At 31.8% G+C, this 13,260-nt stretch overlaps 1 protein-coding gene across 1 annotated transcript; it reads right to left on the bottom strand.

Moving 5' to 3' along the window:
• Positions 1–10,201: 10,201 nt before the first annotated feature.
• Positions 10,202–11,993, bottom strand: LOC148200983 (E3 ubiquitin-protein ligase SINA-like 7). The gene is made up of 2 exons (XM_088111702.1): positions 11,614–11,993; positions 10,202–11,084 (listed from the first exon to the last, which is right to left on the bottom strand). The coding sequence occupies exons 1-2, from the start codon at positions 11,971–11,973 to the stop codon at positions 10,440–10,442; spliced, it is 1,005 nt and encodes a 334-aa protein (XP_087967828.1). The 5' UTR covers positions 11,974–11,993; the 3' UTR covers positions 10,202–10,439.
• Between the last annotated feature and the right edge of the window lie 1,267 nt (positions 11,994–13,260).

Here is a 13,260-nt window from a genome sequence, read left to right as displayed (position 1 = left end):
CTTGAAGTACAAGCATAAGGTCTTGAAGTTGCCTATGGAATTGAGTGGCAACAAGTTGAACCACGCCAAAGCTTCCCTTTGAGGGATAGGGAGAAAGCTCTACAACACACTATGTCGCTTAGGGTGTAGAAAGCCATTTGGTTCACGAATATCCTTAAATGCTCGTCTGGATTAGTTGGTCCATCATATTTCTCAAACATTTTGGGGAGTAGAGGCATGAGATCTCCATGATTATCGGTGTAAAGGACAATAAACCGATTGTATTAATTGTCTGCACAAATAGGTTCTCTCTACTAGCTCATTTGTTGCCCTCATAGAGTGTCTTGCATGGGTCTTCTCTATGCCTGGTTAGAGCAGGTTGATGTTGTTGTTGTTAGGTTGATACGTAAGGCATCGATTGTTGAGCACTTTACTCTTAGTATATGGCTACATTCTCGACCCTGAGGATCGTCTACTCCTTTTCGTATCTTCCCTATATTTCTTCCATATGCCTCTGCAAGTAAGTCACTTGGGTCCAAAAGTTGTCTTGCGATCAAAGTTCTCTCTTAACCGCTCATCCAAATAGTTCGATACGTACCTACAGAAGGCATCATGATGCCAAAGTCAACTCAATGTTAGAAGTTCAAATATTAATAGTATAGTAAATGCATATCACTTACCTTCGCAGCTCAAACTTATATTTCTATATTTTAAAGTTGGTTTTTGATTAACAATAGACTAATTAGAGCTCAATTGTAAGTAATTACATTTTATCTCTAAGTTGATAAACATTAAGACTAATTCTTTTAGCCATTGAACTTATCAGTTTAATTTTCCTATCACCTAATTCTGATGTGGCTTGCTCGAATTAGGTTACTCTTCAATTTGTGATTAACTAAGTTATCATACGCGTTTAAAAATATGAAATAAAAATAATTAATAAATTTATATGTAATATAAATAAAAATGATTATATATATATATATATATAATATATATATAATCTAAAAAATGTAATGATAAAATATTAAAAATAATATGTAAAGGTGAGCCATATATGCGAAGTGAAATCAGGATGGAGTACGGTGTGGGGCCCATATGTGCTTTTGGAAAGCATTTAATATTGGGTCAGTTCTCATAGTAGCCCATATGGCGGGCGTTGCTCCCTCCACCCCCACACATCTCCTCCTCCACCTCCCCTTTACTATTTTGCCCTTTCCTCCACCTTTCCTTTACTATTTTGCCCCTCAGTAAAATTTTATTTTTAAAATTATTGTTTTTTAATTTTATTCATTTATAACATATTTCACTGATAACCTGATAACCTACGTAGTTCCTTGTATGAGTAAAATATTTTTCTGCAAAGCTTGGTAATCGTGAAAAAAATTATCAAGCAATCTTCCTCTTGTTCTCGGTGCAGTACGTGGTGCAGTGCGTTTGTGGTGTAGTGTCCTTGTCGTGGTTCCTCTCCAGGTACGTAGTCATAATCCTTCCAATAATCCTAAACCCTAAACTCTTCCCATACTTCCAATAATCCTTTTAATATCCAAGCCTATAATCCTTGCATGAGCTGCAAAACGTAGTAAAATAAAAACGAAACGTAAAAGGAACACTGCCTCTGGACGGATGACATCCTTCAACGGATGTCGACATCCGTTTAAGGCGAAACGGATGTCGACATCCGTTTAAGGCGAAACGGATGTCGACATCCGTTTTTAGTTTTATACCTTTTTTACCTTCAGAGAGGGTAAAAAGAAGAGCGGAAGTTGGATGAATCAAGCTAGCAAAACTAAAGGTCCTGATTATATTCACCATGCTGTTGCCCAGATGAAGGTTTCTGGTTCACAGCATTACGCTTCACCAAGACAGAATTGCGTGGACTCCAATTCCAATAAGGAGTTTGTTTTGTTTTCTGTAAAGCTAAAGCAGGGAGATGCTCAGGTCACTGACTATGAACCAAAGGACGAGCTTGCTGCCATTGTTGTCAAATCACCCAAGGCTATCGACTTTATCAATTATGCACATCAGAGTAGTCGCCAGAATGACATAATTAATTAAAATAGGAAAAAGTAAATTTAAATTAATTAAAATATTAAAATAAAAAAAGTAAAAAAATTTAACTTTAGGACATAATTGGAATTATATAAAATTGGATTAGGACATAATTGGAATTATATAAAATTGGGGAGGTGGAGGGAGAAGCATGTGGGGGTGGAGGGAGCAACGCCCCCATATGGCCATTCAGTACATTTATATGGGTCCTTACGCACCTTCCATTTCTTTTTTTTATATATATAATAAGACTTTTTGCTCTCGATTTGGGCTAATTGTAAAGTCCATTTGGTATAGTTTTAGTGTGAATGATTCTTTTATTAAAGTATTTTATTTAAAATATAAAATCAAATTGATATCTTTGCTAACTTTAATTTCTTATTAATTTTAATACTTTAGTTTAAGGTTTTATATTTAGGTTTATGATTCTTTCATGTCTTTATATTTGTTTTACTTAATTGATTCTTTTTTTTTTTAACAAAGTCAATATGATTTCTTATATGAAATCAAAATTAACATATTTTATGAAACGAAACAAGTCATAATCTACGTTATTATTTACATGTAGAACTTTTTTAATATTTTTATTTTTCCTTCCGCCTTCCTCTACCTTGTATAGTCTTTTTCTCCTTCCTCTTTATTTCATCTCAATTTTTCACCATCCTTTTTTTGTTGTCTTCCTCTCTTTTTTGTCACCCTCTTCCCTTTCCTCCACCTCTTAGGTTGTTCACTTGAATATTTGGAAGTAAATTTTTATAGTTTGTCACATCAATTAAATCTTATACTAATTCTCACAAACGTTACTTTCAAATTCACTCTACATACCTCCAAATTCATTCAAATAAACAACAACAAAATTTATCTTCAAATAAATTCAATCACTCTCCCTTAAATTCATTCAAGTGAACAAAGGGTTAGGGTTTCTATGTCAATGGATTGGGGGGAGTGCATAAGGTTTATGAGGAGGTTTTTGGTGATATTTAAGATAACGGAGTGAGATGAGATGGTTCTTATGGATGGTGGAGGAAGATGGATGAAATTTGTGGAATGTGGAGAGTGGTACAGGATGGTGGAGGAAGGTGGTGGGAGATGGAAGGATGTGTTGGAAGGTGGTGGGAGGTGGAGGGAGAAAAAACAATGCATTGTGGTGAGTGGTGATTGTATTATTTTATATTTAATATTTAGTTTCCAAATATGATCAATTTTATAAGTATATGCGATACATTATGTTTGCTTATTGGATAATTTGTAAGTCGTTCATGTTATATTATACCTTTAGCTGCGTGGATTAAAAAACATAAAAATCTAAAAAAATATAAAAAAATTCAAAACTTAAAAAATATCAAGAAACACCTTTATTTTTTTTTATCAAAAATTATATAATCCTGATTTCCTATTCATGTAAGAACAGGTTTAATCATGTGCTATGGACATGTCAAACATTACGAAAGAATGGAAACTACATCCCATTAAACACTAAGCAACAACCACTGCCCAAAAACATTTAGACAAGGGAACAAAGACATTATTAGCAAATGAGCGCAAGAGTTAGCTCCTTTCTTTCATCATTTATTCCTAAAAGTAATAACCACTACCCACACAATTTATTCATCATTTAATCCTAACACAGTCTATTAACTCTTTTTTTCACCTTAAGATAAAGGAGAATATGTATTTTTCTTTTCAAAGTTTTGCAATGACTTTAAAACAAAAAAAAGTTTAAAACTCAAAAGAATTATCAATGAATTAATTTCAAATAGCTTATTTAACTAAATATATAAAAACAAGAAATGTCTCAATCATATCAAATCATATTTATCTACCTAAGTTGCAAAACAAAAGAATCAAACTAAATATTAACATATAAACAAAACATGAATATGTCACTCAAGAAAAATAAAAATGACACATAATGGTTCATCCATCTTAATTAGGCTCAAAACTCACAATTCTAAAAAATCTTTCATAAAATATTCAATTAAATAATTCTCAAATTAACTCAATTAATAATTTATAATTTTGAATCAATTAGGTCGACTTCTAATTAATTCAATAATGCATTCGACATAAAACATAAGTCTTATTACAAGATTATGATAATTTCAGTTACTAAATCAAATCCTACAATCTAATGCATATAGTGGAAAAATACATTTCTATGACGAACCTATTATGACGGATAAAAATTATCCATTATAACGTAGTTTTGTAAATCAGTTATAATATGAAACGCGGTGGCAAACTTGTAAATAAGTTTAAGACATATTATAACGTGGTTTTGAAAATCAGTTATAATATGAAATGCGGTGGCAAACTTGTAAATAAGTTCAAAACCTATTATTGATGTATTATAACGGAGTTTTAGAAATCAGTTATAATATCTCTTCCTCTTTAGTTTTCCACATTTCCATCTCGCTAGATTTCATTTCACGTTCCCTCTCACTCTCATTCCTCTCTTCCGCTCTTCGTCTCATCCCTCTCACTCGCATTTCTCGGCACTCCTCACTCGCATTTCTCGGTACTCCTTCGCGCCTGTGTTTTTCTCAGTTCCGAGAACACTCCTCCCTCCGCAAGACTCTTCTGCCTCCGCTGCCTCTTCGTCGAAATCTCCGAAGTCTGACCAAGTAGGTTTTATGATTCATAGCTCACATTCTACTATTTGTTTTTTCCTAATTTGGTATGTTTTTCTTATATTAATTTCACTAATTTCTCCTAGATTGGTGGGGATTGTGTTTGGATTGATAGAGAAATTAGCGGCATTAGCACCAGAGAGAGGAGGAGGAGGGAGCCTTCAATGCCGAATCCACAGCGGTGATTGGAGAATTTTGAAGGTAGTTATAGTTCACATTCTTCTCTATAACACTTTTCCCCCTTCTTTATCCTGTTAATTTAGTTTTCATTGATTCTTGAAGAACAAAAAGATTTGTTTTGAGTCTCGTGCACGAGAATCTGCTTCAAATTTAATTCTGGATTTAGGGTTATATTTCTACAAATAAACCAGTGTAATCATAGACTATTTTTAATTAAAAATATTTTTCTGTCTGAATTATTGATGTTGGAAAGTGTTGGAAAGTGTTATTCACTTTAGTCCTTGTGCTAATGAAAGTGGTAGAGAAAAAGGAGCAGAGCAGTGGGAATGACACTTGCAAGTTGCGTCATCCGCGAAACTAGGCATTGAAATGAGTTTTCTAAAGTTAGGATTAAAATGAATGATGCTTTTAATTTGCATGCGACAGTAAGGGTTTGCATAGTATGGAGTTGAAGATACGCACTGAAATGAGTTTTCTAAAGTTAGGATTAAAGTGAATGATGCTTACAATTTGCAATTTGCATGCGAAAGTGGGGGTTTGCACAATATGGAGTTGAAGAGTTTCCAACTTCACTGATACAGTCTTAAAGTTGATAGAGAAACCATGTGGAGAGTTTTGACCCATGCTCAAAAAAAGTGCATTGCTTTCCTTTAACATATCATTATAGTTGGTTTCTTCTTGGTTTTTTAATTGAAGAGTTAAAAATTTAATTTAAAGAAAACGCACAGGATCAAATCAAAGGAAAAATCTCGAACTTTGCTTGCTTCTAATGTGAAGAAAACTTGAATGATCATAGCATAAATCTGCCCCCTCAACTTTCTATATTTGTTGCCATGCATTATCAAAAGAAACTCATTATAAAGCTACTTTCCTGTTTGAATTATTGATGGAATTAAAGTACGTATATGAAATTGACTCATGCATCAGAATGTTGCTGATAGGAAAAGCTAAATATTTTCCATGAAGTAAAGTCTCTTTAGGCCTATAATTGATGAATATGAATATAGGGTACCTTGAGATGACAAGATCTTCACACGTGCTTCAGTAATGTTTAAATGTTTATGTCATATTGCATTCGTGTATTTATTTTAACATGATTTGTTCATATTGAAGGTATTTGCATCACCTCTGCATCGAGAGAAGGAATGCTACTATCTGTGGATTTCTTGATCCTGTTATAATTCAAAGTGTATGAAATAAATTAGAGGAGGTGCAAAAGTACTTGATAGAAATGTTTGAAAAAGCTAGTAAAGAGGTCTATTTAGCACCTTACTTGCATAAGTAAGTACATAATTTTTTAATTTTTCATGACTAGTTTAAAAGTTTCTTTTAATTAATATTATTCTAACTTGTAGGGTTCATTGGCAATTGCTAGTTATTGTTCCTGATCCTTCTCTGGTAGTTCTCTTATGTTCCTTGCATAAGAAAGCTAACACATTGTCCATCAAAAATATATTAGAGGCATAAGTTTTCCTTTCTATTTTGATTCCTTCCTATATTATTATTATGATGTAATGGATGTCTAACTTTTGTATAGGTCTTTGGAAGCTCATTCAAGGTTGCAGGGTGTTCCATCTGTTTCTAGGAAGAAGAAGCAAATAATCACACCTAATGTAAGAGAATTTGACCTTCCTTTGTTTTGTGTTTTGTGATTGCTATTTTTATGAGGAATTGGCTGTGTTGTAGGTTTTGTGAAATTTGGTTTAGCAAAATATACAAAGCTACATGGTGCAAAGGCTAGCTAGAGTGAAGCTATGAGTGTGGGTATTATGTAATGAAACACATTCATACCATTATTTGTACAAACATTACTGAATCATGGAATAAGGTATTAAAATACTAACTAAATACTTATCCAACTATTCATTACAATATTGTTTTAACTCTATTATTTTATTTGTAGATCTTTAATGATTCATCTCCCATGGAAGTTGCAGACATTGAAGACATTAGAAGGAACCGGACTTCTTTTATTTTAAGTGTTAGTAGAAACTTGGCTACAATTCAATAGTGTATGTACATTAATGTAAGATTTGGATTTAATATATAATTTCATATATAAATGATGTATTAAATATTAGATTATTTAATGTTTGAAATGAATTATATTTTGTTAGTTTCATTAAATTTGTTTATTTGAAGCTATATTGATTATAAATTGATTGGATGAGATGATAATATAGGAATATTATTATAATTTCATTGGATGTCAAATGCAATAATCAATTTTTTTTTTTAAAAAACATATATTATGACATACTAAGCAATGTATGATACGTTAATCACATATTATAAAGTACAAAAATATATACGTAATAGTAGATCACATATTATAACTTACAAAAACTTCTACGTCATAATACCTTCCACCCATTATAACAGACAAATGAAAATTTGTCATAATAAACTGCGCATATTATGACGGACTTCATAAACTGCGTTATAATATGTTGAACATATTATAATGTAAATTTCTACTACGTTATAAAATGCGCAGACTTACTATAACGTCCAGAACTATGTCTATAGTAATTATGTTATAAAAGATCATTTTTGTACATTATAAAATGTCATTTTTATTTTTCCACTAGTGATGTTTTATTGAAAACCAGAAATATTTTGGTGAATTTCTTATACATTGTTTAAAAGTTCACCAAGAAATTTAATACTTTCATAACTTTCTCAAAATAAATTACAGTTTTTTCTTTAATTAAAAACAAAATGTGAAACTTGAAAAGAAAAAGGAAAAAACATAAAGAAATAAAAATAGAATTACTAATTACAATTCATTTCCCCACTTATTTCAAAAATTGTTTTTGATGGATTTGTTTTGGAGAAGAGACATGAAATTTTGTGACTTTTAACATCATCTATCCATATGTCAAAATTTATTTTCTTTAATTTTATATAGTACAAGTCATCTTTTGTACAATTTTATTAACTTTTAAACTTTTATTTTTATAACTAAAAACTAAAACACATATTTTTGAAACTTTTATAATTTCTTTTTTCTATTTATACTAAAAACAGAAAATAAACATATCTAATTTTCTATCAACAACCTTATCAAATAAATTTGAATCTAACTTATTTTCTTGTTATAGCAACATTTCTTTTTGTTCACAACCAATTAATAAATATAACTAAAAATTTATTTTCATGGTTTACATCAAGTTAACTTGATGTCTAAAGTATCTAGCTTCAACTCTATTTCAACATCATTAGATGAATAGGATGTTAACAAAATCCATTACTAATCCTTATAATAATTTCTTCTAAGCAAACAAACATTTACACCTGAATTGTTGCTTCATCAACAACAAATTCAAAAACACTTTTAATAAGATTTATATACCCATCCTAGATATATATATAATTGATTGTTGATTTAATATTTGAATGTGGATGTTTTTGACATCAACTATGAGATTTTGGAACCTTTGATTCAATTCCGTTGTTAGTTTCCTGAGTTCCATCAGAACTTAAATTAACCAATTGTAGTAGTAGTTTCCCGAACCCTCCAGCTGTAGTGAGCAAAAGGCTAACAGTCTAAGTGTCAGCACTAAAATGAGACACATCATTCTCAAACCATTCAAATTAATTAAGTTGTGTGCATGCATGCATGAAACAATCAGGACATTACTACAATGATGGAGTCTCCTTCAAACACGTCACAAATAACCAACTCGGTGGACCTAGTTCCCAAATTAAAGGCCTTCTTCTGGATCAGTTACTGTGAGAATTAATTACCACCTTCATTATTATTGAAATTTGTTATTTGCTATAACTATTATTAAACTCTTAAAATGTTAAATGAAGAGTATTTCATCCGGTGAACTATTTGAGATATAAAATTAAATTTAAATAGTTACTACAAAGTTGATAGAGCAATGGCTTCGCCTTTGAATGAGAGAACTGAACCAGAATGGAAGCAAGCATGGACAGGGAACAAGTTTTTATCTGTTCCTCCTCTGCCAGTGTTAGCCATAGTTGGCATAGTGGTGCTATTGCTGTGGATATCATCACAGTTGAACAACAACTACTTAGTCATGCAGATAGCCAAGACCAACTTGAACTTCTTCCTCTTGTTTTTACCTCTTGCACTGACCCTCGTTGCCCAAGGAACACGCTTCGTGCCTCCTGCACCAAGTGTGAGGCCTTTGCATGATGGAGATGTGGAGTCAGAGTCAGAGTCATCAATGCCATGGGGATGGGTTATCTCTGTTCTGGTGCTGTTGGTTTTGATATCCTACCGACTTCACCCTATCTTGGTTGTTGGAATAGTGTTTTTATATGTGTATTTCTTGTCAGCATAAGGCGGTTTTTCTGGCTACTTCATAGAGTGGTGTTTTAGTATGCATGCACATGTGTGGCAACCCATGTTGTTTGTTTCGTTACATCTTCTGTTTGTCTCCTTTTTATGTGTATACAGGATATGTTTTATTCCTCTTAGATTATATTAACTATGAAATGGATAGTATATTAGTCAATATTTGTTGTCCTTTATCACGTCTTCCCCAAGAAAAGAATGGTTATCTAAATACACAAATCAATTTCAAACAGGTTTATAGAACAGCTGAACTGTTACAACCTACTGAGACACAAATTATGTCAAATTTTTATATCATAATAAGCCGAGATAGGTTATGTAGCAGAATATGTCACCTCTCATCAGAGGCTTGCTTCAAGAAAGCTTCTTATGTTTGAAGCAGGAAGAAAACAATTTTGGAGTCTCATGAGATGTGCAAATTAGAACTTTCTTTATCTTTCAGCTTGCTTTTGCAGGAGACGACAATAATAAGGAAGAAGAGAGACATGATAAGGAATTTGTAAATTAATTACTCAATTTTAAAATGAAATTCTTTATTATCGGGACCTTCTTTATCCAAACTCAGAAAAGAGTATAGTGCAGAACAAATACTAATATCTAGATAAAAGTAATCATATATCAACACTTAGACATCAACAAACTGAAAATTGAAGCTCAAGGATCATAATCTACTAAAAAAAGTGAAAATCTTACACTAATCCAAATTCCAAAGTTGAGCACCTCAAAAGATCGGGAGGATTAAAATATTTAACTTGCGTTTTGAAGAATCGTGATTCATAAACATAACTTTCTAATCTGAGATCAGATAAGATTTCCATTAAATCGTTATAGAGAATTTCTTAACTGCAGAAAATCCATTTTTCATTCTTTGTAGTGAACTTCTTAAGACAGAAAATCCATTCATTTCCTGTGGGGTTCGGATTTGAAAGAACACTTTTCTCCAGGAAATACTTCAGTGAAGACATGTTATCATTCATTATTTTATAAGTCAACAACCATGGATACCGAAGAAAGAAAACACCTAACGAAGTTACTTGTCAACGCATTTTGTATGTTTTAAGAGATACGAACAATAATAGGTGTCAGGCATACTCCATATTTACCTGAAATACATCTAAAGAAAAGTTGCTTAGTTTCCGACTAAACGAGTACAACTTTTTGACAGAAGTCAACTGTGCTACATTGAATGTGATCAGCTAAGCACTAAACAAAGAGAACACGTACAGATACAAACCCAAATGCAACCTCCTTCGATCTCCATCCACGGTTTAATGTGACTTAATGCGAATGTCTAGTTTCAGTTGTAGAGGGCCAAAAAACCCAGAAGGAATCAAAAGGAACGCGTTTGAAGGAGGATCAGCATATTGACCTTGAATGATCTTGGTAAAAGATTGCAGTATTAGACTGCTTCCTCGAAACCTAGCCAGAACTTCATACTGAAACTCTCCCGTGGACTTGGGGCCGATGCAACTAATGCGGACTTTATGTCCCAGCTGCTCATGGTTATTGTGAACAATAAACAGATTACCATCATTTTTCTCTTGAAGAACAATTGTTTTCTGATCAGCACTGAAGATGACTGTGAAAAATTTATCATATGTAAACAGTGTTCCAGAGTCTACATGTCTGTGGCTGACGTGGAGGAATAACTCCTTGGACGAGGCAACAAAATCACAACCACTATGTGGGCATAGACATGGCAGATAGATGCATTCCTTCTCATGATCGTTTTTCTTGCTGTAACAAAACGTTTCTGTGCATCCATAATTTGCATTCGGACACGACATTTTAATAGAGTCCAACACCTTCTCAATAGCCCGACAACGGTTATACCCAATGGGCATCAAACACATGGGACACTTGTTCTTGAGTCTGACACAGCAATTAGAGCAAGCAATGTGTCCATTCTCACACTGAATTTTCATTTAATCACAAAGAAAATTATCAAATTGGCCTTTTCATCACACACAAAAACAGACAGAAAACAAAAGGAACAAAATAGAGCTAGGAAAACAACATAGCCAGTCAAGATTATTGCTATAAATTTCCTGGGGCTTCTTCTGCTACATTACCCTAATCTATCTTTTAGTCCCTCAGTTTCTCAATTCCGTTTAGTACTGAACATCTATAATCACGAGTGAGTAACCAACCTAATCACTACCCAAATGTTGGACCTTTAATCCAAGATCAACAAATTTCAATATTTCAAGAATATTATCCACAACCCTAAAACGCTAAGAGTTCCAACTAAATATCTCAGCCTCCGCAACAATCCTTCCACACTACCTTAGTCCATCCCGAATCAGTTTCCCAAAAAGACGTACGAAAAAAAAGAATACCCACACACAATCACCAAAAGAAAAACAAAAAAAAAATGTAAAATTGACAGAGCAAAAGCCTAGGTCAGAGAAAAGAAAGAGAGGGGCGCGAAGGAAAATTAACCTGGAAGACAGGAGCACTCAAGGGTTCATAGCAAATGCAGCAATCGAGGACATCAGGGTCTGAAACGAAGATTGGAATGGACCTAACTCTGGTGGCATTGCTTGCAGACCCATTTGGGGTAGCCCGTTGGGGTGGAGCAGGATGATGATCTTCACGCTCTTGAAGTTCAATTGAACGGTCAACAATTTCAAAGCTTCGTTGCGTGCTTCGTTCTTCTTCTTCTTCTTCCTCCTCCTCTTCCCTTCGTCGCTTCTGGTTGCGGTTGCTGGGTCCTTCTCCGTCATCATACCCACCAACTGAAATTTTCACCATTTCTTTCTCTCTCTCTCTCTGATTCTGCTTCTGCAAATTCTTAAACATCTTTGTTATACGGAAATTGTCGTCGTTCGAGCACGGATTCCCTGAGGTAGAGAACTTTAGGCTCCTATGTACGAACCAATTGAGGCTATGTGATGAAGATCGAACGGTTTGTGTTTTATTCAACATCTATTCATTTAATATATAATCTATTTGAACTTCATGTAACGTAGGAATTACTATTAGGAATCATTTTCCTCACCATTATTGTACAAAATAATTGTACTTATTCATTGAAATTATTAAAAGCATGCATTCTTTTATTATTTTTTAGAAAAACCTATAGGATGAAACTTTTGTTTTTATTCCAAAAATAAAACAGAGATATCCTTAAAAATTCTGAAAAAGATATAACTTGATAAATTCTCTTTAAATAAATATTTAAACCATGTCCTGAAAATTCAGAAAACAAGGGTTACATTTATTGAATTATTATAAAGAAAATTTAAAACAACTTTTAAAATATGAAAATTTTAAGATTGGACTAATATTAAAAAGGTTTGAATATATTTTTAACTTAATTAAAATAAGTGTGCTTTTAATTTCGACTATTGTTAAAAAAATAATGGTTCTAAAATTAAAAATTATTGTGTTTATTACAACTCTTATTAATTATTAGCCCTTTAAACAAATTATTAAGAGGTATATATATATATATATATATAATATATATATATATATATATATATATATATGTATGTATGTATATATAATTATTACATTTTTCGTCTTCAGAGTAAAAATTTATTCTGATAATCATTCTTATCTATACGAGGTATAAAGTTTTTATTTGATATGTATCTCCACGCATCGAATAATGGTTATATTTGTATTTATCTATATTCGTTTTTTTTATTTTAATATCAATTATTTATCTTTATAAAAAAAATATATCACAAAAAAATAATCATGATATTATTAAATATTTAATTTTGAAAAACATATTTAATACCAAATATTTAAAAATAATAATAATTATATAAATTTAATCAGAATACTAGATAACAATTTTCATAAAAATCAAAATATCTTTTAAAAACATGAAAAGTTTGATAAAATTAAAAAATAATTTTTAAAATTATAAAAAAATATTCAATTTTAAAAATACTTTAAACCTCTTTTTACTTTTTTCTTCTAAATTATAACGAAATCTTTTTGTATTCATTAGTAAATATTGTAATACAGTCCTAAAATCAAGATTAAAGTAATAATAATTTAAATTTAAATATACATCTTTAGTATTTTTAAGTTTATGACAATGACATTAATTACTATATTATAATAAATGAA

Source organism: Vigna umbellata, chromosome 4 (assembly GCF_029865625.1).
Source record: "Vigna umbellata cultivar VRB3 chromosome 4, Vumbellata_1.0, whole genome shotgun sequence".
Taxonomy (NCBI): domain Eukaryota; kingdom Viridiplantae; phylum Streptophyta; class Magnoliopsida; order Fabales; family Fabaceae; genus Vigna; species Vigna umbellata.
This window is presented reverse-complemented; position numbering and strand designations above follow the sequence as displayed.